A 27690-nucleotide genomic window follows, 5' to 3' on the forward strand; every position below is an offset into this window, starting at 1 on the left:
TTTCTGGATGTAATTACAGGCCTTTAAGGTAAAGTGCAGTCAAACAGCCTGAAACAAATTAAACTTTTTCAACTACATAATCTTAGCTGTACCACTACGTTTGGATTTCGTTTCTTCCTATATCCTAAATTGCATGTTGAGACAACAGTATCACTGACAGCTTTATCAGCCTTTAACCTGATGGGAGACAAACCATCCTTTGTTTTTCTATTATTTATTTGTCTGGATGAGGAGCTATGAGATATGGTTTAGTAGCTTGTGGTAGCAATGATAATGGGTGAACAGTTGGAACTAGATGATCTTGTAGGTCCTTTGCAACCTTGTGATTCTATTTCTCTCTCCACACACTGAGAATGCTCTACTCACTTTTGTATCAGTGTCTTAGTCTCCTTCTAAATTGATGTAATTCACTGTATCTGTAGTACGTGAATGACATCCATCCGTGTGACCTGTAGACATGTCCATCAGTGCTTTGCTTTAATGGTAAGAAGACAGCTGAGTACAGACATGCTTATCCTTCGTTGATTAGTTTTGAAGCATCCCCATTGTAATAGGTTTGGAGCTACTCAGGCATCTGGATATTTAAAAAGGTTCATGGTCTTTTTGTTAATGTTTTTTTCCTTTCCTCAGTACAACCTGTGGCACACTAACAAATAACAAGTCTTCAGGAAATGGAAGTTGGTTCCTGGAAGCTCTCTCTGAGAAAAATTCAACTTAAATCACCTGGCGTTTTCCTGCTTTAAGTATTTCCTTTCTGTGTAGCAAGCCTCAAGGCTGGCAGAGAAGATATCAGGCTTCAATCCCATTTCGCTTGTTTCTTGCTTTTAGACATCCAGACTTGGAAGCAAGAGGAGTTTGATGAGACCAGAGCTCCAAGTTACTTTCATCATCTTTTCAAAGAACTGATGTTATCTCTCAACATCTTAATGGAAGTGTATTCCTCTGGGCTGCATTAAAAGTGTAGTTCTTCAGCCAATGTAGGAGTCCTTTGGAGATGCCCTCTAGCACTGTCTGAATTATTTGGAATAAATGTACCTAACATTTATTCTTCCTGCAAAGTACAGGGAAAAACATTTCACATGAATAACAGCCTTTAAAAAATGTTTTCCTGAAGTAAAACTGAGAGAATGCTGCGACTGTCTGTTATTAGGTAGTGACTGGTCACCTAGTTCTGTATTAATCAAAAGCATTATCTAATCAGTAGAGTAAAAAATATGGTGTGAATTTTCCCAAATGCACGTTTAGGAAGCAGAGGTTCTGCAAGTAATTACTTATGAAAACATCCTGGAAAAACAGAATGTGAACTATCTATAGATTTGAATAAAGATTTCAATTCTTTCTGTGTACTGTTCCCCGCCTACCTATTTGCCTTTTCTTTTTCTTCATCATTGCAGTTCTTAAAAATAAATGCATAGCTGTTGTTTACAGTATCTATATCCTTCTGGGAATAAACGCAGTCTGTAATGCTGAGTAGATATACGTAACTTAAATCCAAAGAGTACATTGACCTCAAGAAAATTAGGATTTACTGAAACAATAGGGAGGAGATAGGCTACAGAAGTTTGCACAGCTGTCTTCCTGTGATCTATTAAATTACATCCTGATGTACTCCTTTATCTCGCTGGCAAACATTTCACTCTCACCACTGCATTCCTCCCAGTTCAGGTAAGTGTAGCAGCATGGTGTTCCCAGCTGCTTTGTTATGTAGTTGCAGAAGTTCAGCAGCTCTTGTGTGTGCGCTGAGCCGTATGCTATTGCCCAGGTCAAAGGCCAGTCATGCATGAGTGCTCATTGCTGGGAGGCTTTCTTTTGAAATGCTGGTTATGCTGGCTTATAACCCACCACAGCAATGGGAATACCTTTACAGAGCACCAGCATTCCTTCCTCAGCTGGCTTTTAACAGTCCCCTGGTCAGCATCTGTATAGTGTTTTGCCTAAGGTGACACTGAAGATATGTCCCATCTGATTTTTTTTTTTTTTTTTTCCCCTGCTATTTTCTTCTGCCAGGCAGGGTTTTTGTTGTCTCTGTCCCTTTCCATCACCGCAGCATGGGGTCAGTTATCTTGGAGACAAGGTCATGAAAACTACACACTGCCTTTCTTCTGCAGACTGTGTTCAATATGTCACTTCCAAAGGTATTTTTCTTCTTCTGAAGTGTCTGCAGTCAAGGTAAATCTCTATGCCAATGACTGCACGGTGGAATGTCTAATTGCCTGCCCAGTTGTTGAGAATTTCTGATTGGTTTGACAGTGCAGTGTAATAGTGCTGGGATAGCTCGTTCAGCAGGGGGCCGCTGCACTGATGCCCTTGTGCCTGCACACATCTTGTCTTCAACCATTGCCTGGTTTTAGCTTCTGTCTATGTGCACGAAAAATCTGTGCCATAATAGCAAGCTGAAAGCATTGTGAGACGTGGTTCCAGAGAAGGGGAAAGGTGGTGGTGTGGGTTCCTCTTAGGCTAGGATCTGCCACAGTGCTGTATCTTTAGAGACATTTTGGCTGGAGAGGGTTGTCACTCAGTGTGTAGTAAATGGTGTGTGCGAATGCTGTAAAGGCATTTGGATGTTCACAACATTATAACAATGGTGTTTTTCATATCGGTGGTGGCCAAGAGTAGGAGACTGAGGGGAATCCACCTACAGAAACTGCGTGTAACTCCATAGCAACAGCATATAACTTCCTCTTCTTGTTGCTTGTAAATTAAAATGGCAATGGAGAAGTGCAGCAGCCTTAGTAATTCCATCTCTGCCCTACCCCCTCTTCAAACTGTTAAATGTCATACATGCATGTGACTTGGTTGTCTGTCTTCTGCTTTTACTTAATATATCCCAAATTACAAGAAGTCTGTATGACTCAGTCCAAAATTGTTACTGCTGTTTTATAATACATGTGAGGGGATTTTTGTTAATTCTCTTTTTCTAGAATGTCTTAATACATTATGAAGAGTGGGATGTCAGAAGAAGTTTAATAGAACCATAGAATGGCTTGGGGTGGAAGGGACCTTGAAGATCATACCCTTTCATTTCCCTACTGTGGGCAGGGTTGCAACCTGCTGGATCAAATTGCCCAGGACCCCATCCAACCCAGCCTTGAATGCCTCCAGGGATGGGGCATCCACAGCTTCTCTTGGCACCCTGTGTCAGAGCCTCACCACCCTCTTGAGTAAGAAATTTCCTCCTAATTCCTAATCTTAATCTCTCCTCCTTTAGTTTGAAGCAATTCTCCCTTGTCCTATCCCTATCTGCTCATGTAAAAAAGTAGGTCTTTTTCCTGTTAATGAGCTCCCTTTTAGGTACTTGAAGGCCACATTAAGCTCTTTCTCTTCATTGCTAAACAAACCCAGCTTTCCTCAGTCTGTCCTTGTATGAGAGGTGCTCTAGCTCTCTGATTGCCTTTGTAGCCCTCTTCTGAACTTAGTCCGACAGTTCTATATCTTTTTTGTGATGGGGTCCAGCCCTGGACACAGTACTCCAGAAGAGGCCTCACGAGGGCAGAACAGAGGGAGATAATCACTTCCCTTGCCCAACTGCCACCCCTCATTTAATGCGCCCAGGATACAGTGGGCCACCCAAGTTGCAAGTGCATCCTGCTGGCTCATGACAAGCTCGTCCACTAGAACCCCCAGTTACCTCTCTGCAGGGCTGCTCTCAATTAGTTCTTCTCCCAGTCTCTGTACATATCTGGGATTGCTCTGACCCAAGTACAACACTTGGCCTTGTTGAATCTTATTACATTAATATCAGCCTGCTTTTCAAGCCTGTCCGGATGAAGTTTGGGTTGGGTGATGTTCAAGATATTCCCAAGCATGTGGCTTGTCCTCTGTTACACCTCCAGGAGACGGGGCTGTTTACTGAAGGGGTTTGAGAAAGGGAAGACTGGGTTAGAAAGTTGAACTCTTTTTTTCAAAACCAAGTTAGAACAAAGAAGTGAAGAGCTTATCAGATCCAGTTAGGGTGTTAGTGACACTGACGCTCTTTTTGTTTCAGAAAGCTGATAGAAGGTAGAAGGCAGGAAGTTAACTGCAATGTAAAATAAGTATACTGAGAACTTTAAAGTGAAATCTGTACTGGGTAAGGGCTGCTTCAGCTGTCTTATCTTATTATACTCACCAGTACTGGGCATGAGAGAAAACTGGCCATTGCTGGTTATCTTCCCATCAGAGGGGTCATAGAATCATAGAATGGCTTGGGTTGAAAAGGGCTATAACGATAATTTAGTTTCAAACCCCCTTGCTATATGCAGGGTAGCCAACCACTGGAACTAGAGTCATCTCACAGTTCTGCAGTAAAGTTGCTTGCTTCATACAAAATCTCGAAAAATACTTATCAGTCTTCTCATATCATAAGCACACAAAGCTTGAAGAAAGAAGAAAAAAATCATATGTGGTAAACTGTGTTTATGGTGAAGATATTGCAGCTAGCTGGTGATCATTTAATTGATACTGATGAGTTCCTAGATGCTGATGCACCTAAAAACCAGCAGGTTTCCCACGGAATTGTATTATTGCCACCAAGTGAAGTAAAATCAACGAGATTTAGAGATAGTATTGTTCCTTGGATAATTTATAATCAAAACTATGTCTGCAGGTGGCTAAAGGATGCTCTTTGTCATTTCCACTTACATTGCCTCTATTTAATAGCTTAAGGAAACAGTCTGTCCCAGGACTATCTTAGACACCTCATAAGCTCTGAATTTGCTTCTGGATTTTGGGCAAGGGGAGAGAAAGGTGGCTTTTACGTGGGAAATTTGTTATTCTTTAGCGTAAAGATTGTTTTGAGATGCACAGTAAATGCCTTCTCCTAACTACGTAACATACTTTTGTATTTGGAGAATTTTTTGGTTATTAGAGGTGATGAACTAAAATGCAGTCATTAAACTGAGGCTGTGTTAAGTCATTTTTTCAAAGTTTTTCTCCTTTAAATGTTGAAACCTTAGGTTACAAATAAACGTGGGGGCTGGCTTTCTTTCTTTAGACGTGAATGTTCTGGCTTGTCACCCCGACTGTATCAGTTCCTTTCCTCTGACAAACTTTCAGAAAGTTCAAACTCGTTCTGTTGAGTTTATTTTTTATAGGCTTTTTTTAGATGGTTTCCTTTTCAGCCACCTGCAATGCACTTTGCAATGGCACATGTTTGTCTCCTGTAATGTTGCTTTTTTTGGCACACAAAATGCTTTTCATTTGACATACAATTTTGTTCAACTCTCATGGTGGTTCTTTAGTGACTCCAAACTACTGAAGAAGCTTTTTAATTTTCCCTTTCTGTCCTTGTGCTTTTCTTCACTCGAGAACATATTTAGATTTGTATGTTTTGTTTAATTCTAGACGAGTGTATTGCTTCCACTAAGGAAAAATGAGACTCATTCAGCCACTTCAAAATGCTGAAATTCTCGTATGGGAGCTTGCATATGCATATTTTTCTTCTGTTTTGTGTGGGGATTTTTGTTTTTTTTTTTTTTTAAGTGAACCTACTCATGCATGCATATCGTGAGTACTACCCAATAAAAATGCAATTCAAAATGACAGAAATCTAGTTTCAGGTACTGAAATACACTTGTGCGCACTGATGGGATTTTGACCTTGCATAATCAAAAGCATTTATCTGCTTTTTGTGCTTTTTAAGATTGAATACAAAGCCGACATACTATGACTGTGCATCTCAACTGTTGTTCTGTCAAAATCAATCAGTAGGATTGCACACTTGAAACACTTCTCTTTTGAAGTGTCTTCTATTTTAAAAAGCACTTTTAATCAGCAGATTTTTTGCATTTTTGGCTTTTTTCATACGTAATTAATAAGTCATTGGTTCAATTTATGTAGTTTTTCTCTGGAAACTTGTATTAGCAATGCAACTGGTGTTAACCATTAAAATGTCTACTCAGCTCACTTCGTAGACCATATCTCCTCCTCTAGTGAGCTACGAATGGATGTACCTTCATGTTCCCTTATCAGAATCTCATCTTGGTGAAGGGAGGCCAAGCATAGCAGAAGATGGCATTATCCTTCATAGATATCATAGAATCATAAGGTTGGAAAGGACCTACAAGATCATCCAGTCCAACCATCCTCCTATCAACATTACTATCCATTAAGCTACTAAACTATATCTCGTATTTCTTTGTCATAGAGTGTGAAACTCCAGTGGATAGCTAGAACTTGTTTGTTAGTCACAGTCAGTGGTTTTGATCTGGTGGAGCTGGGTGGGTGCTTCCTGTCATGCATCACTTGTGAAGTGGTGTGTGCTCAGCCCCAGCTGAATCCCCAGCAGACTCTGTGAAGCCTGTTCTAGATTGATGGCGGCTTTTGTTAGAACAGGGAGTAAATGATACCATGCAAGCTGCTGCTGTCTTCCCTAGTTCTGACTTTCAGTGATGAAAAGCCAGATAGAAGGCACTGCAAAATCATTTCCCTCTTTCCTTCTATCTCCCATAGAGATGTATGTAAGTGGTGTATTTTTTCTACCTGTTATACCCAGGTTCTTGAAGAGGGAATTGAACGTTCATTTCAATGTAGAGGGCCAAAAAAGGTAGCTAGAAATAGAATCATAGAATATCCTGAATTGGAAGGGACACATAAGGATTTTGCTGAGTCCAATCCTGGCTTCAAATCAGACTGTATGTCTGAGAGCAGTGCCCAGATGCTCCTTGCATTCCAACACTCAGGACCCACAGCTCTGTGCAGCTTGTTCCATGTCTGGTGCAGAACCATTCCCTGACCCCAGCTGCCCCTCCCCTGACACAGCTCCATGTCGTTCCCTCTGGCCCTGTCGCTGTCACACAGAGCAGAGCTCAACGCTGCCCCTCTGCTCCCTGTGAGGAGCTGCAGCTGCCATCAGGCCTCTCCTCAGCTCCTCTGCTCTGGACTGAGCACACCCAGGCACCTCAGCTGCTCTTCACCCATCTTGTCCTCCAGACCCTTCACCATCTTTGTAGCCTTTCCTTGAACACTTTCTAATAATTTTATGCTCTTTTCATACTGTGGTGCCCAAAGCTGCATGCAGTACTCAAGGTGAGGTTGCAGCAGTGTGTTATAAAGTGGGACAGTTGCTTCCATTGACTGTCTAGCAATGCTGTGCTTGATGCACTTCAGAATACAGCTGTCCTTCCTGTTTGTATACATTTGGTATGCTCAAATGGTTAAAATCAACTTTGGTTTGACAGAGCATTGGAAGTACCATCTATAGCTCACTTAGGCAGTTACACTAGCAATTTCAACCTTGAGGGAAGCTGTTTGACAGAAACCTTTGATATCTTTGTTGCTGTGTTTCACTGTGCTCACAGTTGCACAGTCAGCTGTGCAACATTGCCCCTACCCATGCCCAGCCAAGACCCATGTCTGTGCCCACTCTTGGTGCAATACAGACAGCAGCCCTGAAGCTGGCCTGAGCTGCCAGACAGCTTGCTTGGAGCAGCACGGGAAGTCTGGCAGAGCCAGGAATAGAGCTTCCATCTGCTGTTCCCCAGGCTCTCGCTCCCAGACGCAGACCCGTCCCACCTCTTCCCTTTGCTCGGGTAACATCCCAGCAGACAGCCGCCTCCTGTGCTCAGGGCCAGCTGGTTCTGCAGTGCTGCCTGACCACCATACTCCAGATGTTTGACGTTCCATTTCCCCATACTTTTGTGAACTTCAGCAAAGTGCTGCTGGCATTTTACCAATGCAGCAGGGGAGGAGGGAGGACTGTTGCCTTAACCATTTTCTTTCCATAACAAAGGTTTATATAGAGCTGCTAAAAAGTCTTCCTCTTCAAGACATTGCCATCTGACAGTCTTCCTTCCCACATCTCTCTTCTTGTTCCTAGATATGCTCTGCAGATCTCCCCTTCTTGTGCTTGGTGATGACATCCTCTTCCTCTCATCTGGGGAAGACAGAGTGGGGAGTAAAGATGTGTAGAGGTTCCCTTGTGTCTCTTTGTAGATGCTTCTCATTCACAGAACCCAGTTCTTGTGAGGTGGCATCTCCCATGCACAACTTGCTGCCCCATGTTGTTTTCTTAGCACCATGTGCAAGCATGCAGTTTGGTAGCTGTTAGAGGATAATATATGGAGCTTCTTTCCTTTGGTCTTGCAAGAGCTGTGAGTGTGTGCTCTCCATAGCAGTCTTCCCGTTTCCAATTGGCACCATAAAGAAATGTTAGGCTTGAGCTCGAGTCCAGCTCTTGGACAACCAGGCTGGTTTCCTTGCTCTGATTCTTGTCCTAGAATGTCACTCATCTGCCCAGCCCCTCCAACATGTCCTTGCTCTCTGTCCCCTTTCTGCTCAGTTTCTCCAGCAAATTATGTGACTAGATTTTCCAATAGGAAACTTTGAAAAGAATCTGTATAAATAATTCTTTTGCCGAACAGAGCTCTCTTCTCTTCCATTTTCAAAGCTGCTGTATAGGTGCAACTTCACAGACTGCATTTTGGAAATCAGGGTCTTTAAGTCCAGTTCTCAGTGAACCCTATTCTGGAAACCTTTCTTCTAAAATAAAGTTTTGTAACAGCAGGGGGGCTAAAGGTGAGGCTGTTTGTCTTTGACCAGCAAACTTTAAGCCTGTTTCTCTAGCTCTTGTTTTCAGCTTCTTGATTTTAAGGAGATTCAGTAGTGTATCAGCAGTCCCCTTCTCCTTTTTTTTTTCCTTTTTAATTTAAGATATATCAGTGTTTTAACACTTGCAAGCACATACTCTGTTGGTCTGAAATCAATTTTTTGTTAAGTTTGCCTAGCACAGGCCTCTCGAGCTTAAGAAATTTATCACTAATGCAAGGAGTATTTGGAGCAAGAGGTGCTATGGTCTGTATTGTTGTTTAATATTCTGTGCTTCTGAATTCTAAAACCATATAAAGAGCAAAATGTGCTGAATTAATGGGATGCCTTTGGTATACATTTCCACTGTCCTGCAGCCCCAAATGTCTTCAAACCTTTCTGACATTTTAGTTTTTTTGCTGTAAATCTGTTCTTTATGCTGATGGCTGTTGCTAGGAGAGTCTGAGAAAATCTACTGTGGATAAAGAAAAAGATTTACATTCTAAAGTCAAGGGCCAGCTTCATAGGATAAACTGAAAAACAGTCTGCTTTCAGACATAAGTGCAGTCCACTGATAAACTGTGAAAATAAACATAGCCATCACATCATCACTTTTTGATATCATTCCCCCTCCAACAGTGGGTGATATTAGTAAAAGGCATTAGTAGCAGTGTGCTTTTGTGCACTGTGTATATTACTTGTGTGTATATATATATATATGTACATAAAAATTGTATGCATTTGTGCATGTATTAAATCTGGAAATCAGACTTAGTATTTATTTCAGTGTTCTTCCTTTGTCCTGTCTAGTGCTTCTTCCCTTCAGGGGGCCATGAGCATCTTATATAGACTGCAAGTTGCTGTATACATGTTGCTGACCTTAGTTCATTGTGCTGTTAATCTGCAGTATCTCTTGACTGTGAACCCTGCCTGCAGGAAAAGGAAGGTGGTATATCAGATTACATGAGATGTGGCTTATCGGGATCCTCTACCCTTTAACCTTAGGAGGCCTGGATTTCCCAGGACTTGGGGAGATGAAGCTGCCTGGGGAGCCTGTCCTGCTGTCGTAACTTGTCTGTATGCTGAAGGGAACGTGTGAGAAACTTCTATCTATAAACCTACAAGAACACATTGTTGGATTTGCAGTTCTGGAACTGTGACTCACAAGTCTATTCTAGTTGCCTCCTACATTGCCAGCACCACATACAAGGCGGGTGTCTAAGTGCTTTGGAGATAACAGGAGACCTGTCTTGCATGGTGCACCCTCAGAAGACATGGCAGGATATTCTGAGGTGTTAAGGATTATTGTTCACTCAAAACATCACCGATAAAAGAAAATTCAGGGGAAAGAATGAGGTTCTAAGAATTTACCAAGCTTTTGATCCAATCTTTGAGCAAGCTTCCCAGAAGCAGCTCATTTTCATTCTATAACTGAATTGATGCAAACATAGGTGAAGTGTTTGAAGTATTTCTAGTCAACGGAGTTGACTGTTATAGTTCCCAATGGCTGTAGAGGCTCAAACCAGGGAGAAGATCCCTGCGGGATAAATGTGTATGCTTAACAGCAAAGTGAATAGCACCAGCTGCATTGTGCTCTGATCTGAATATCTCCCATGGAGGCCAGGCTTGCTTAACCCTGGGACTCACGTGGAGCAGCTAGGTGAGGACATTCCTCTTCGTCAGTGCAGCCTGTAAGCTTCCTTGTTTATTGACAGACACATCACGTTTGCATGCATGACCTACCCAGCACCTTCATCTTTTATAAAGAAGCTAACTACATTCCTTTCATCACTAGAAATGATAGCAAATGTGTGGAACTCCTTAGTTCTACTTAGTAGACTCTTTTATATCTGTATGTATAGGGAGAAGGGGAAAGCAACAGCCAAATTTCTTCAGAGTTCATATTTTCTTTTATTAGTAACTTTTGTTTCATTCTTAAGCAACATACATTTTTGTAAATTTCTGTAGGTTAATTCTTGAGGTTCTTGAACACGTTTTTAGGAATCAGTACAAGCAACAGAAATCAAACACTAAAGTTTCTTGCACTTCCGTCATGAGTTCTTGAAAGAGACTTTGTTACATTGTGTAGATATCTGTGTGCAATGTCTTAAAAATCCCCCAAAAGCTATTTGTGCTGTTTCATGCATGATGTGTCTTGAACTCATAACTGATCTTTTCTGTAGAACTTCTATTGTGTAAATAAGTTCACATTTCCTTCAGGTGAATACAGTGAATTTTCTTTCGAATTTCCTTCACAAAATAATAGCATAAGATAGTGCTCTCTCTGAAATCAGCTGTCTGGCTGAGCTTATTAAAGCTGGGGATTTTGTCTTTTTTGTGGGTCAGACGGACCTCCTTGCAGGTAGCCTGTATTGTATATGCGTTGTTCAGGATCTCTTTGGCACTGTTATTTGATTAATTGTAACGTGTTCATATCAAAGTCTCATTAAATACGCTTTCTTTATGGAAGTAGCAGTAGCATAGTTTATTTTTAAAGCAGAGCAAGTTAATAATCTTAGTCCCATCAAATTGTTTAATTTCAGGGGAGCTTATATAAATTATATATACATATGTATAGCAAGAGAATGAAATCTGCTGTTTTGGAGAATGACAATAAGGGATAATATTGAAGTTGGATCTAGGAGCAAAATTAAAAAGAGTGAGATTTTTTTTCCTTCCCTTTTATTTAGGGAATGTAGAAAGCACCTCAGTGTTTCTTAAGTTTCTTTGGTTGACACTACAATTTATGATCTGGGTGTACGAGCCCTAAGAGAAAGTGTATATTTAGTAGAATGTGTTAATGTTTATTTTGATTTTTGTTAATCTGTAGATTTTAATTATCAATGTATTTTACTGTTATAAGCAAATAAGTTGGAAGCTGCAGAAAGTTTTACAGATAGCAAAACACTACTTTTCAAATTAAAAGATAAACAAGTAAGCGTGGACTGAAGCAGGAAATCAAGCTCCTTTCTCTGCACAGCTTGCTGTCCCACATATTGCCTGGTTTCACTGAGCAGGCTAAGACTGAAACTTGTGCCTTTGTCATATCATATCAAACAGAGCTTTTGCTGAAAGCATATTTAATGGATTGCTGGACTGACTTGATACATCAAATCCAGTGTTTCAATTGGCTTGTCTTTGACTAGAAATCCTTTTTTTTTTTTTTTTCCCCTTAAATCTTATGGCATTTTTTTCCCTTATATTGCCAGCAATACAATCTTTGGTATCACTTCTAGGGATTTCTTTGGGGGATTTCATTGCTCTCAGGTGTAATGTGAATGAAATCCTGTTCTGTATTAATTTGCCATTTCCTGCTGCTGGCTTTAGCAAGGGTGTCACTGCATTCCTCCAAGTAATCTGTGCAAGCCTGAAGTATGGCACCAGCACTGGGTATAAAGCAGCCAGGAGGGTTGTGGTTTCACCAGATGTGCTGGGAAGATGGGTTTGGGAAGTGGTAAGGGATGTGGGAGTGGCTGCTCCCTTATGTTTGTACTTTTCGTCATATAAAGTAATTCTAGTCTGTGTTGCTGCCATCTATGTATGTGTATAATGCTGATTTGTCCTCTAACCCAAGTTCCCCATTGCAAATGAAGTGTTAGTAGATTAAACCACAAACTGAAAAGGCAAAAAAGGGAAGCAATGTCAAAACTACTGAAGACTACTGCTAGTAACAAGCAGTTCTGCCTTCCTTTTCTCCTTGTGTTCTCTGAAATAGCAGTTACAGGTAGCATGTGGAGTTGGAGCCTATGTCTGTTCTTGTCTGAAAGAAACTGGAGCCAAACTGAAAAATGACCAATTTGTACATCTTTGCAGCATAGTGCATTAGTTTGGAGGACATTTATGACGTAATAATGCTCTAAGCATTATTAAAGCTGTTGTATGAAATAAACTGAAAAGTTATCATTAAAAATGGCATAGTTTTAGGATTTTTTTAGAGCATGGGTAGTGCTGTATCTTCAGCACAGAAAAGAAGAACTTCTTGCTGCATCGTTGCTGCACTGCACTGCACTTGGCCTTGGGCTGCTTCTGAGAAGGCAAACAGTTAAAGTTTAACATCACATCCTGTTGGTCTGCTGTTTCTTTCATATGATTTGGAGCTGACAGATAGCAGAGGCAGCTAATCATTAACAGTTCCTTCAACCTCCGAGCTCAGTTTTGCTTCTGGCATGTTCCCTTGCACATAGTTATAAGGGCAAAGGCATTTGTTTAATGATTTAGCTTAAATTTGCTTCCCAAAGAAAACATGTACTTCTAGAAGGACTGTATCCTCCAAATCAGTACAGTGCTGGGCATCTTCCTACTGGACTGAGAATCCTGTCTCTATTCCCCACATTTATTACAGCACAAGCCACATGGACTTGAAGCTGGTCTGACTGTTTCCTAGTGCATATTACTCTGCCTTAACCCAGGCCTGTTTGCTATGGTTTGCATATCTCCATCTTTGAGGTTTAGAAGTAGGTTTTGTGCATCACATCACAAACTGCTTACTGCTGTTAGGGTATCAGTGACTAAACAATAAAATTTCACATTGACATCAAGCAAATAGATACAGATACTGGTGTTGAAATCACAGAATCACAGAATTGCAGGGATTGCAATGGACCTCAAGAGATCATGGAGTCCAAATCCCCTACTAAAGCAGGTACCCTACAATAGGTTGCACAGGTAGGTGTCCAGATGGCTATTGAATATCTCCATAGAAGGAGACTCCACAACCTCTTTGGGCAAGCTGTTCCAGTGCTCTGCCACCTTACGTAAAGAAGCAGCCAGCAGTTAACATGCAATCTTTTTGATCTATTGAAGGTCACTTCTGCTGAGGAAACAAATTGTTTAGTAGCTGATGGGCAGCATATTGTCCTTCTCAAGCATATGCTTTGCATAGGCCAAAACACTGCCTTGTGTTTCCAGTGCACCATATGTGGTAATGAAGAGTTGCAGTCGTGTTTGCTTTGAAGAGCAAATGAGTGTCTTGCACAGGCACGCCTGCATGCCATTCACAGCATACATGTATACCATCAATTTCTGGCCCTGAACTAAAATGCAGATAGCGTTCTCTTTGTTTGGTCTGAAATCTGTGGAAAGACTTTACAAATCTCTGCTCTATGTTTAATTTTGGATAAGCTGTCTGATATAATTAATACTTGCTCTTTTCCTGTTCTGAGGACTTTTTTCCATAAACAAGAATTTGCTGTAGAACTACTTCAGTCATTTTCGAAAGCATGTGTGGTACAGCATCTGTTCCTGGAATCTCTTATCCTCTGCTCAGTAATTCCATCAGTAATTGATGGAATTTTCATTGTTCGTTGCAGGGAGGAAAAGACGGTCTTATGGACCACCTGCCAGGAAAAGATGAATCTTTTTGTATGGTGAAGGGCTTATGTTTTTTTTCCTTTGCCATTGACATTAAGAGAACTCTTAGTATTAAAGATGTGTTTTTGCCCATGCTGTGCAAAGGATTAATTTATTAGTAGCAGCAGATTCTGCTCATAAAAGTGAAGCAGAATTATGTATTTCCATGTGCATAAGAGTATTTTAAAACATCCTCTTTTGAAATATTGTACTGTGTGCCTTAAATTGCCATCCTCCTTGGTATCCCCTACTGTTTGGGTGGCAGTTTTTTTGTTTTTGATGTTGCTTTTACCTATGCTGTTGACATGTATTAAAAATGTGAGGAGTTGCACCTTTGAGTTCTGCAGGATAGTTTGAGATCTTGCATTCTAGTGGCTCATTGAAAGGATTTGTGTCACACAGTGAAATTGGAAGAGATGATCAATATCAGAATACTCAAATAATAGTTGTTGATCTTGCTGAAAGTCTGCTGAAGGACAGAACTTAAACATATATTTCAGTCTCTGAAAGGAAAAGAACAAATAATTGCTGGAGCTGAAGAAACACAGGTAGTCTTGTTCTGAAGTCTTTGCTCTGTCTTCTGTGAAATTGGCTGCCAGAACAAATGTGGGCGCAGTGGCTGATATTTGATACTGATGGCAAGTGCGTGGTGTCTGGGATTGTCTCATTTGGAAAGGTGCTTTTTTTGCCCACAACAGGTATTTTTCAGTGCCTGAGTGTTTAGAACAATGAAGCTTGCTCCACAACTTTGTTGGGATATGTAATGAACTTATTCCAAATAAGCTATGCAATCACACATATTTAATTTCTTATTTTGTGCTGGGAAAAAAAAAAAAATTGTAATTCTTATTTCTATTAAGATTCCTCACTTTTGGAAGTAAAAGACCCTTCTACAATGTTACAATCTATCTGTTAGTTAGCTGTTTCCTGTGAAAACAATCTTACTTAATATCCACTTGCGTTCCCACTTGCAATCTGCAATGCCATGTAGTGAAGCTGTTTAGGAGGATTTTATTTCTTTCTGTTCCTAAAAAAATTAAAGATTCTATGAGCATGTACACTAGATATAGGAAAAATAATTTCATCAAGTGGAGGAATTTCGTAGTAAACTCTGAACACTGAGTTCTGTCTTTCCTGGAGATTGGAAATGGTCATTTTCTTGATACTTTTTCATCCTGCCTCATGTAGAGTCAGATACAATCTAATTTAATGCTTCATCTTTGATTCTGTTTCACTGAAGATAACCTTGCACTTAATATCCACTTTAACTTTTGCTGTTTCTAGAGATGTACCCAAACCTACTGGTGGGTGAGGAGCTTTTCCTTCTTCCTCAGCTTTGACACTGTTTCTTCATGAGAAATTGATGCTTACACACTAAGCATTATTTTCCTTAATAGTGATTCAATCGATTTTATTCAAAGTGACTAATAGTGGTGGCTTTTGTCAGATACTATATTCTGCAATGATATCCCAAGGTGCCAGTAACCACTTAAACCAGGAAATTAAATCCCTGCATTTGAAATAGACTTTCTAGAAGTGGGATTTACTGTGGCTGCCCAGTGTCTGATGTGTGTGTGTTCTCCCCTGGATAGGGTTTAAGCAGTGGTTCTCTTGCACACTGGAAGCACATGTGTGTTATGTGAAGCTCAGTTTGATCCTACGCAGATTGCAGGGCTGACCTTTCATTCCTCTTCAGGTATTTCCTAATAGAACGGTGGAGCTGGGCATGAATGTGGCTTCTGTATTCCCTTAAGAGCATTTTTAAGGCTCTGAACATGCCATAGACTGTGTGAGTGAAACTACCCTCCATGCTGTGCCTGGCAGTTCCATTGCAGACTGTGACATGCACCAATGACTGCTGAAAAAGATTGCCTCCCAGATTCCCAAGCCTTGTGCCCTCTGGGACTATGGGCAGACTGCTGAGCTTGCCTGCCCTGGTTATCCAGCTGGCAAGTTGGAGTCATTTATCACTGTTGTCAGTCATAAGAATGTTGAGGGTTAATCTGCACATGCTGTATCTGCATAGTGTCTTTAGAGCGTCAAGGCAATAATGTATAATTGTAATTTTATTATTAATATTGGTTATTTCATTAAAGTGTAATTTTCAAGCAATGTTCATGTTGATTAAACTCATTTTGTCAATGAGCTGGCATCCTTCCAGCAGCATTATCTCGGTTCTTTGTCTAATAGTGTGGCCTAAACATGTAGATAGATAGCTCTGAAAAGAAAATAACAAATGCCTAAAGAAACCCATCCTTTCTTGTTTTTAATCTAGACTGTGGACATCCATAAAGAAAAGGTTGCTCGCAGAGAGATAGGCATTTTGACGACCAATAAGAACACATCGAGAACTCACAAAATTATAGCGCCAGCGAACATGGAGCGTCCTGTAAGGTATATTCGAAAACCTATAGACTACACGGTGCTGGATGATGTTGGCCATGGCGTAAAGGTAAGAACACCTGAACAGATGAGAACTTCAAGTAGTACAGACCAGGAGATAAGGTTAGACGGAACGACCTTAAAATGTTGCACTCATTTATGTTAGGGAGTATTGTGGGTTTGATATGCTCCCACATACAAACGTTTCAATAACAGAATTAGTTGTTTTATAAAGATTTTTATTATTATTGTTAATTTATTTAAGTGGTGTTTGCCATAACTTTGTGACTATTCAGGGTCTGGAAGTAATGGCTTATGATCTTAGCCTAGTGACTTGTCAGAAAAGCCATGACTAAATTCTAAAATTCTGACTACTCTCTTGCCTGATTAACTTTTCTGTCACTCCCTTTATTTCCTTAACTTTTAAGAAAAATTCAGTCATCTGTTACAGAGAAACAGGCAATTTGGTTTTTTGGTTTTTTTTTTGGAGGGGGTGGAATGACAGGCGGGCTGGTAGGAGCAGGATTAACTAGTTGGCATTGAAGTCTCAGTGGCTCTTAACATCTCCCTCTCATTTGTGCTTTTGGGCAGCCTGTTTTCCCTCTCTCTGAATAAAAAGCCTTTGTAAATTACTGTCCACTGGTTATGGGTAAAATGAATTTAACACCCTTTCTCCCTGGCTATCTTTTTATAGCAGATAATAACTTTGTATACCCCCCAGAGCAGGCCTTCAGGTGTATTCTGTTTACAGTGTTTCTCTTGAATAGTATTGAAAAGCTTTTATTCACAATCTGTGTATCCTCTACAGCCTGATGTCCTCTGGTCAGAGCAGCTAGAGCAGCCCTTCATGAGCCTTTTGGCTGAGCTCCCAAGGAACAGATATTTCATAATTAACACAAAAGAGTGCCGAAGTTGCACTTGTAGTAACCCTGTAGTAACTTGTAGTAACCCTATGAATGCCCAGAGAAGTCTAATTCCAACACAAGCTGGAATGCATATCTATACCATGACTGCTCCAGGATATGAATTCATGTAGTGGCTTTTAGCTACCTGATTTATTTTTTTACACTTTCTGGCAATCAAACCTGTATCTAAACCTGTACTAATTTTGTAACTTTTAGGGTTGCTTTACACTTGTTATTTGAGGCAGGCTGGATAGAGCCTGTCCTATGTAGAAACCTGAAAGATTAGCCCTGAATTGCTGCAAAATAGAAACACTGGGGGCAGAGAAACTGTTGATTTTTCTCATGCATACAAGGAGAGAGCTCTATGAATACAGAATGCAGGAATTGACAAATTCAATGTCAAGATATTGGTTCTTGCATTTAAGTGCTCCAAGGGTCAGATGCTGCAGAAGGCATTTTAAAAACTAGAATAATTATTGTTAGTCCTTGAAGCTAGTGCCTTGCTACACTACCTGTATTGCAAAGACCCAAAACTAGTTGCTGAGTCTCTAAATGCTGAAGTTGTTAGCTGTAGCAGTTGCATTTTCCAGTATAATCATGCTCTTAAGAGTACTAGCGTCTTTACAATTGTGACCCTTTTTATTTAAGAAGTGAAAAAGAGATGCCATCTACTTGTTTTTAGACAGCTCTTCTTAGTAAATATATATATTTTTTAAACTGTCAGTGGTTTAATCTAGTATAACAAACTGCACCTGTTTGGAGGTAAAATAGCATCCAGTAATAACCAAATTAGCAACATTAGTAAGTCAGCTACAAACTACGTCTGGCTATCGTTTCTTTGAGCAATATGCCTAAGTCTGTTTTATAACTGTGGAAAGCATGAAACACTAAGTAGAAAGGTGATATTGCTGGTCAGTATGTAGACTTCTTACACAAGTGAAATAAGCTGCTGGCTCAGCCTCAGGTAGATAGTTGAAGGTATCTGCCATACTTTTGACACCTTCATCACTGTTGACCTTCAGTGGATGCACTGTTGAGAAGGTTGGGCTGAGACAGGAAATGATATAATTACATGTGTAGTTAGCCAACATTTTACTGGGTTGCCTGGAGTGTGACACAGATCACAGCTGTCACAGAGTTATCTCTAGATCTATCTGTGTCCGTGACAGGGGAACAGCAGGTTCACAGGCCCACCAGCATGGAAAAGAAGAAAAGGAGAAAAGGGGAAGGGTAGGGAGATGGGAGCTGGGCCTTAAAACAGAACAATGGCAATGATCTGAGGAGAAAAGTTAATTTATTAAATATGATACCAGAACACAAGATAACACACTGTACAATATATAATTGGAATTGAGGCTAATAAATCAAATAAAATGAGAGAGAGAGTGTCCAAAACCAAAGGCCTTACTCTGAACTGAAGGTGAAATGGCTGGAGAGCACAGCTACACACTGCCAGGCAGCAAGTGAGAGAATCCCATGGCTTGCCAGCTTTATCTTCTCCTCTGAACTCAAAGTCCTCTGGGGTATGTAGTTCTTCTCTTCTGAGAGCCAGGTATTTGGAAAATCGGCAGTGCATGGAAGTGGGGCATTAACTCTTTAACTCCCTGTTAAAGAGGTTAAGTGGCTGTTCCACTCCTTAGCCTTCCTTTTGAAGGACCGCATATGGATGAAATGTCCATAAGAAGGAAAGCTGCCTTTTTTTTTTGCTTATTTGTTTGTTTTTAATATGTGCCTATGAAGTCAGGTCTAGCATGAGTCAAAATGGGGAGGACTTTCCCTTACTAGACAGACACTTCATGTAGATGGCCTCAGGAAACACACAGACTATCATTTTTGCCAGTCTTCTAAGTAGTTGCTCAGTTGTCACTCTCTGGGGATATGGGAACGTAGCTGAAGTCATTCTTGGTAAATAAGAGTAACAGTTGTGAAGTGAGAGCCCACCTTCCTGTGTAGAGAGCTTGGTTTGAATTATTAGGCAGAGGTTACTTTAACATTTCCTTCCTTCTTTTCCCCTTCTTTTGTCAAAGGGGGGGGGGGGAGGGGACGGGAGTAGTAATGTGCCAGAAAATAAATAGGTCAAATACAATTACTCATACAGAACATCCCCAGTTTAAGAGGGGGAGGAGGAGGAAGAAGCATGCAAGATGCCTTGAAAGCCCTGGAGTTGACCTTAGAATTTATTGCAATCTTTTTTTTTTAATAGATGGCAGATGGAATTGCAGCAAAGTAGGAAGTTGAAATGATTGCCTTGTGGTGAAGGAGATGGTGTTGAATACATGTGAAATTAAATGTCTAATAGTTGTAATTAGAAAGAGTTTGCAGTATGCAGCAAAAAGTTCTGAAACTGTCTCAAACTATGTCTGAAGATTGATCACTTTTCAACTGCTTAGAGAAGAGTTTTGAATTTCCTTGTTTTAAAGTACAAGTATTTCACTGCACCACAGCAGTAAGAAGCTTTCAAGATCACAAGTCAGATGGGATCTAAGCACTAAAAAGTGTTAATTAGGAAAATGAAGGTTGGAAGGAGCCCTTTAAAGTAGGGATGGGGCCAGAAGTGTGCTTGCAGCAAGGACTCTGCTTTCACCCTTGCTGTGCTTTTGCTCCAGTCAGTTGGTGTCTTTGTGCTTACTGCTGCCTGTGCAAGATGAAAATGCAGATGAGAAGCTGGTGTGAGTGTGAAAGGCTACCTAGACATGACTGCTATCCCTTTAGGATACAACTTGCTGTGCTGGCCACTTGAGTATTAACTTTTAAATAATTCACTGTAATAAAAATACAGTGAGCCAGGGATCCTGAACCTATGCCTCAGCCTTTGTTCCTGCATTAGCTTCTGTTGAACGCTCTTGCTTCAAAGGACATAGTTTCATTAATGTCACAGCATCACTTGGGGGTCATGGCCAAACAGTGAATATTGCTGTAGGGTAGAGAAGCTTTTCTGGGGAGAAAAAACAACCCTCCTTGCTGCCAGCTCTCATGACTGTTGTGAGTGTTGATGGCAAGTGCTTTTCACAGGGCACTTGCTACTGGAAGTTAGAAGTGTGTGTGATGTCATCTGATATAAAATAGATTTCAAGACTTTCTGGCTGCAAAGAAAACTCAGCATTTTGTGATCTACTTATTGTAACTATTAAATATTACTGAGTAAAAGAATTTGGAAAGGTTGAAGTGTTTCAGAACAGGAATTTGATCATCTTTCTCTGACCAAGGCTATTGATAAGTGCTGAGGGAATGATATTAAATTTGCCCTCATTCACATTTTCTGTATCTTAACAACAGTTTAATATGTAAAAACATTATAAAGTTAAACGACATTGGAAACTAAGAAAAAAGAAAAGAAAAAAAAAACAAGGAAATAACAGAAGCGAAGCAATAGTGACAAGCTACATCTGGTTACTGTTAACAGAAAGCAATGTAATTACTGAGTTGGAAATAATATCAGGAGATGTTACAGTTGAAGATAAAATTTCATTGCAGAAACTTTACCTACACATGTTCTGTTTTGTAAGAAATATTGATTTGGAGCCTAAGTTCTTGCCACATACCTGCTGTACAGTAGACTATAACAAAATAAAGATCAAAAAAGCCTTCTGAACTGTTCCAGTAAGGAAAGTGAGACACAGTAATTATTTCTTTAAAAACAGCACAGAGTTGGTGGCAGAAGTGTGTTTCCCTCAGTGTCTGACACCCACATACAGAGTGCCTTCTGAAAAACAGCTTTGATTGCAGATGCCCTTCTCCCTAAGTCCCTGTCTTCATTTCTCTATGGAAACTGTGTCCTAGACTGGTTCTTACTGCATGCTTTGCTCATATATCCCATCCGTTCATGTACAAATGCCCTTCCTGCTGCTCTTCCTGCTCCCATTGTGTCACCTTGCCATACTCCAAATCCAGACCTGCTCCACTGACAAGACAGGAGGCAATCCCTGTGCAAAACCAGTGAGGATGCCTATGGGGCAATTGGATTGCCTGGCTGCAGATACACAGTAGCACTTCAGAAGGCATTAGGGTCAGCTGCCTTACTCCTATGGTTGTCTCAGATAATTCTCCCCTAATACCAGGAAAACCTTTTTTAAGCAGAAAAGGAGGTTGGCTAGAGAGTCATCAAGAGCAGTTGTGCTTTTCTTTTGCTGTTAATGACTGATTACTGGTCAAAGGTAAGGACAAATCTAAGGATGGTTATTGCTTTTACAGAATGCATATATTACAGTTCTGAGTTTGCCATACACTTTTTATTAATGCAGATTAGGCTAACGGCAGTTTTTAAACCTGTGTTTCCATTGGACAGCAGTTAAAATCGATAGTCTTTAAGGACTGCTTTCAGTGATCCCACGTACGGCAGAATACAGAGTGAAATTGGCTCTTTAATTTCACAACTTGGAGAAATATTAACCACATACAGCAGGGGAAGTACTGCCAACCTGCATAGAGATTTGAAGTTGCTGCAACCTAAATTGAGGAGTTCGTAGTTGAAATGAGTGGGAAAAGCTGCCTGGACTTCAGCATGGGGAGAATTTCACTGCTGTGTGGAACTGGATTTTGGTATTTCCATGGTTTTAGATAGATGTGCTCATGAAAATGAGTTTTGCATGCTGTCAATAGCCCTAGCTTTCCATACACAATTTTTAACTCAAGTAATAGCTTTCTGGTTCCCTGAATCATGACTAATGTTCACCCATGACTTGTTGCTTGGCATGGGAATTATTAGATGTTCTTCCAATGGCTGCCTCCTGAGGCCAGGAGCGGAGTCCTTCAGAAACCTGGATGTCCTTTGGCTACCAGTAGATACTTCTGGTTGTCTCAGACACCACTCATCAATGCCAGCCATGAATCTTCTGCCATTCACAGCCTTGTCCTTTTGTTCACATACATCAGAGCCCTGCAATGCTGTCTCTGTCTGAACTTATTTTTCTGCTGTTTAGATGGCCAGAACTGAGCAGTCTGGAATTGCTGAAACTACTGCCTTAAGCAGGGAAGGCACTAACTTAAAGTCGTTGCTTAGCTGTCCCAAAATATTGTTTGCTCTGTCCAAACATGCAGTCCAAACTTGAAAACTCAATCTGAGTGCTCTGAAGTCCCTCCATCAGATACAGAAGTAGCCATACCTTTGGCTGTGATAAATGCCTCATATGACCTGTAAACACCTGCTTTTGTCCGTTGCTTGAAGTACATTACTTCTTTCCAGCCCAGTGCTGGCTGTCAGTCTGTGGTCAACCTGTTGTCTCTTGTTAAAGCCCTGTGAGTCTAACACTGCACTAGCTGTCATCGTTTGGAAGTGCAGGGAGGTTGGCTCCTGCTTCTTGAATCTGAAACTATGGTTTCTGCCTCTTAATTCTGTGTCAGCCCTTCAAACTGTGTCTATGTACTTTGCACATTTTCCCAAGAAAAGCAAGACTCTGTTCTTACCTTTAAAACACCTTTCTGCTATGATGCTTGCGAGAAACCCCAACCAGTAGTGCTGCTTAGCATGCTGTTTTATTCTGGGAGTATCCTAATCTGTATGGTTCTGTACTTCGACATCAAAAACATCTCCAGCAAACCTATGCACTGTGGTGTTGTTCTGACGTGTCTAGAATACTGGAGGCTGTCTCTCATGTGTACAGTAACACAACTAGCAGGAGCAGAGAGTTGTGCTCATTACAGCTTCTGCAGGAGTTTTCAGTACATGCCAAGAGCTCAGTACTGCTCTTTGTTTCACTTAGCTTTTCTGAAACCTTTTGCACCTCCTATCTCTTCATTTACAGATTCTCCTCCATATAGGCTTCCCTCTTCAAGCTGTAAGCCCTGTGCACCACTGCCTTTTCCTCATGCCCTGCGTTTCCGTCCTGACTCCAACCTTCCACTGCTGATGATTCAGTCAGTCCTGGTGGGCAAGCTCTGCCATCTGGCCTGGCAGCAGTTGGAGAGATGCTTGAACCTATGCTAAACATATACCTGCTTTTCCCTTTGGTTTCCTGCTATTTTTCCCTCCCCTCCCCTTTTTAAGGCTATATTGATGCCAGACTGCTGCTTAAACTTCCCAGCTCAAAGCAATTTTTGGAATTGTTTAGATAGCACTAAATTTGGCTTTCAGACCAAGAAATGCAGCATGATTGACCTCATAAGATCAGCCAATAAATACAAGAAAATGTCTCCTAATTAATTAGCTTACTAACCATGATTAAACAGCCATATGGCCATCTCTCTTTGATTCATCTGCGTTCCTGCCATACTTCTGTCTTCTGGATCCAGAGTTCCTCTCCCATAAGAATCCTCACTCTCTTTCTGTTCCTTCCTTCTCTGTTTTCCTGTCCGTATGACTCCTGTTTACATTAACAGCAGCACAGGGGATATGCACAGAGCTTTTCACTTACTGAAAGCAGAATGACAGCAGCCATCAACTCTTCTGCATAATGAAGAGATATGTGCATGTTTGTGGATCTGAACATTGGTTCATGTAACATAGTTGGTGCAAAGGAGAGGAAGGTCACCTGGTGAAGTGGTAGCAATAGAGATAAAGGTCAAGAGCTTCTGAACTTTGGATCAGCATGTTGAACAATGCTTAGCAGCAAACAGGTTTGAGATGAGATGAGATGAAGAATTTCTGATTCAGTGCTTCGTGAAGATACTCTGTTGCTGCAGTGGGGGGCAGAATGTAACAGTGATTAAGGAGGGGGTGGGAAGACTCACCAGAAGTCTTGAGTGACACCGCAGAAGGGAAGGAAAGAGAGGAATCTTTTTGTCTTTAAATTTGTGAAGCAGGCAAATTTAGTGATAGAGACTGGGTAAGAAACCATGCCACCCTTCCTTTTAAGCCTTTAAAAGGTTTCTGTCTATAGCTGCTAGGATGGGGGCAAGGGGAACAGAACAACGGTTTCACTTTTTGATCTCTATTTGTGTTATGCCATTGCCCTTGGCAACTGGTCGAGTAAGGGGAAGGTTCCTCCTATGAGAGGGGAAAGCTAAACTGCTGAAAGCTTGTTTTATAAATGTAATGCTTGGGAGACTACCCTGGCATCATGGAAATTGAGTGTCATTTTTATCCATGAAATAAATATGTAGGTACAGATGTGGTTCAAATGCCTTCATTCTGTTACTCTGCTGATGAACCTCAGCCCAGACTGGGACTGAACAGGATGGCCTTCAAATTTACTTACCTCAGCTAAGTTTTCTCATTTGAATTTTGGAATGGGCTTTGTGTTTTTGTGGTATGAATAACTTCAGGGCATTGGCTTTCAACCTTTTGAATTTTAAACCCCAGCTGTTTCTCAGTGGTTGGGCAGACCCTGTCAGAAGTGTCAGACATCTGCATTGTTGTATTGCGTATTTTAATTATTTTTTCAAGGTTCATGAACTCCTTTAAATTGGTCTGTACCTCTTGGTCAGGAAACGACAATTTATTTCTAGATGACCTTAAAAATAGTACTGGGATTGTTTTATGTTTTGGAGATGCTGAGATTTTTTTGATAATAAGTGAAACTACCACTTGTTTGCATTCAGAATGATGAATTCCCACCCCCTTAATAAAATTAAAGAGCTCACCTTGGATTTAAAAAAAAAAAAAAAAAAGAATTAGGTTAGTTTTTATAGAATTATGAAGCCAAGCTGTCATAATTTTTTTCTCTGCAGTCACGAAGGCTGTAAAAATAATACAGTGGAGTCACATAATGGCTTGATTCTAAGAGCTGAAATTTCAGCATGACAATCATTAGAGCACTGCCAACACCGTTTTGAGCAGCCAGCGCAGTGCTGGCTTGAATCAGGTTTCAATCAATAAACCAGAGGTGAAAGGCTCTGCTGCTCATCCTGTCTGAAAACTCTCTTTTCTTTATTTACCATTCAAAGCAGCAGCTAGAATTTCTTCAAAACACACAAAGGTTAAGTGTCAAAACAACGGGCAAGTCACTCTGCACCGTATAGCTGCAACTGTGGTTTTGTGAACAAATTCTTAAGTGCGTGTTGCCATTGAAATAGCATTGATTTGGTTTTGGACTTGAACAGTCAGCAAAGGGCTCTTCAACCCTTTACTGCCTATGAGAAGCCTGGCAAAGCTCAGCTAAGCTTCGTTTTGTCACAAGTGGCTTTTCTCTGGATGTTGCTTAGTCATGGAACATTCTGCTGTGTGACAGCGTGAGCCAGTAACATCTTTGGTAGTGTACTGGGATGTAGCTAAGTATCAGTAGACTCAGATTATATTTTTAAATGTGATTATCTGTAGTTTAACCTGTCCTGTCAGTTGTGATGGATCTGCCATTAATTTCTCCCTTTTTCCCCCTTTTTTTGCCAACGTTAAGTGGCTAAAAGCCAAGGTAAGAAGTGTTATTTCTCCTTTGCCCCACAGTGCCTCATGTGACTGATAGTAGAGGCTGCAGAGCCATTAAAACTGAAAACTAGTGCGCTCTTATGCTCTCCTCTGCTTTCCATAGGATATTTAGATTAAACATGCTATACTTGAATGTTTTGTTGTTTTCAGCGTTTAGCCTGTCAATATATCTGCGATACATTGACATCTGCATTTACACATAGAAGATTAATTTCTCTAACACATGTAGTGCTTTGCTCTGAATTCAGTAGATGCCTCAATTCCCTTCACTTACATTTTTTTTGCAGGAGACTTCCCAGACAATCTGAATGACTCTGCTAGTCAAATAGCAGGGGCGAGCTGAGCCACCCTGGGCCTGCGCTGACTGTATTGTACTGTCAGCATTAAAGTTTGATTGAAATTATTGACACTCCAACTGAGATGAACACAAATGTGGCTTCCCCTTAAAGAAAAGAGAGAAACGAGATTTGTGCATGAGACTGTCAATTGCCTAGCTTTCTGATGTCTGTTGTACATTAATAGCAAAAATAACATTAAGCTTGTATTTGAACTCTTTGTATATACTATTGTCTGTCTTGTGTGTAGCTAAAAACTTGCTGTTTGACAGCTGTCTGGGAATTCTCGCTTCATAGTCTTACACTTAAAAAAAAAACAACAAAACCTGTCAATGATAGAGCTGCTCCGTTATAAAAATAAAATCATGTTTTCCCTTATTTCAGCATGGAAATAACCAGCCTGCAAGAACTGGCACCTTGTCAAGAACAAATCCGCCTACACAAAAACCACCAAGTCCTCCCATGTCAGGCCGGGGAACTCTGGGGTAAGAATGGATAGTGCTCAGTCCTGCCTGTTGAAGACACAGCTTTAAATGCGCCAATGTCGATGTTTCTTAAATAGGTGAATAGATAGCAGTTCTGATGGCCTTTAGGAAATAACACAATTAGTTTTGCTGTGTAAACCCTTTCAGCTGCACTGCCTCGTATTTTCATGGTGACCTTTTGAAATAACTGCTTTTCATGGGGGAGTGGGTTTATTGTAGATATGGATAAAGGAGAAGTTATTGTTATTCCTGAATTTTGGGCAGAAGTCCTGGGTAATGTGAGAGAATATCAATAAGGTTTTAACTTCAGCAGAGGAAAGATTTCATTGTTGAAGTTCTTGTCTGCTTGTTTCTCATTACAGAGATAGGTAATGGCTGTTGATAGCATATTTATTGCATTAACTAAGCAAAATTCATGGCATCATTAACATATTGGCACCACTGATTCTCACTGACTTGTGAATCTTTATTTTTACATTTAAATGAGGAAAATTTTGCTTTTTCCAAGCCTCCCTGTGACCAGAGTTCCCTACCATATCATCAATTTCTCTGCTCTGGACCTGTGGGGAATGAAATCTGCTTATCTCTGTATGCCAGCTAGTATTTGTTGGTAGGGACCAAAGCATGAATACCTGAACAGCTCAAAGCACGTGCCGTGTGGCTTTGTCTGCTGAGAAAGCATTTGAAACAAGGTCTTCTACCTGTTTGTCACACTTAGGCTTTCCTTTATGCTGTGGGTGACTGAGGCACTTTAAAGCTGGCTGCTGTGGCTGTGTCAGCTTCAGCATGTTTTCTCAGAGAGCTGGGCAGCTGGAGAAATGAGAAGTAATGAGACAGAACTGGAGAAACGGCCAAGGAAAATTAGGAGCAGCAACTGCTTTTGTCAAAGACTCAGTGATTTTTAATCCTGATTTGCTGCTTTGCTGCTTCAGGATGGCAGTGTTTATTGTGTATTCTACGGAAAAATTACCCTGGGGGTTTCTCAGCATGTTTTCTGAAAATTCCCATTGCTCAAGGGCACAAAATCAGCATTCCAATTGTCTCTCTTATCCCATCTGAGAGAGCGTTGTTGTTGTTGTTGATCAGCCCGGGAAGCTGGGTAGGATTTTACATCCTCCTGGCTGCCCCCAGTGTGGCAGCAGTGCTGATGGACTGCTGAGCAGTCTCTCATACTCCCGTTGCCTCAGCTGATGCCTGACAAGGATTAATCAGCCCAATGTCATTTCCAGATGAGCATGACAAAAAGCAGCAGTTGACTGAGGGGAAGGAATAATGTGGGTTCCTAACAGAGATTTCTATCTGCCCTTCTTGTTCAGGAAGTACAGCTCTCGTCTCGAGCAGCCATGTTCTGCCAAAGCATGAAATATCATAGGCATGACTGTTTTCCCTAATATATGCAGAAAAATATGCTAGAAACCGCAAGGATGCTGCTC

General features: G+C 40.8%; 1 protein-coding gene across 10 annotated transcripts in view; it reads left to right on the plus strand.

Annotated features, from left to right (window-relative positions):
• ABI1 (abl interactor 1) overlaps positions 1 to 27690 on the plus strand; it is a 77169-nt gene that overhangs the window by 32939 nt on the left and 16540 nt on the right. For 8 of the 10 annotated variants that reach the window (XM_085227213.1, XM_085227217.1, XM_085227214.1 and 5 more), the window contains exons 3-5: positions 16127 to 16303; positions 25409 to 25423; positions 26157 to 26257. In XM_085227213.1, the coding sequence (XP_085083339.1) occupies positions 16127 to 16303; positions 25409 to 25423; positions 26157 to 26257 (293 nt within the window). The remainder of the gene's footprint in view (positions 1 to 16126; positions 16304 to 25408; positions 25424 to 26156; positions 26258 to 27690) is intronic. The other 2 variants (XM_085227223.1, XM_085227215.1) reach the window with 1 other exon arrangement.

The sequence above is a fragment of the Meleagris gallopavo genome, chromosome 6, assembly GCF_905368555.1.
Source record: "Meleagris gallopavo chromosome 6, MGAL_WU_HG_1.1, whole genome shotgun sequence".
Taxonomy (NCBI): Eukaryota; Metazoa; Chordata; class Aves; order Galliformes; family Phasianidae; genus Meleagris; species Meleagris gallopavo.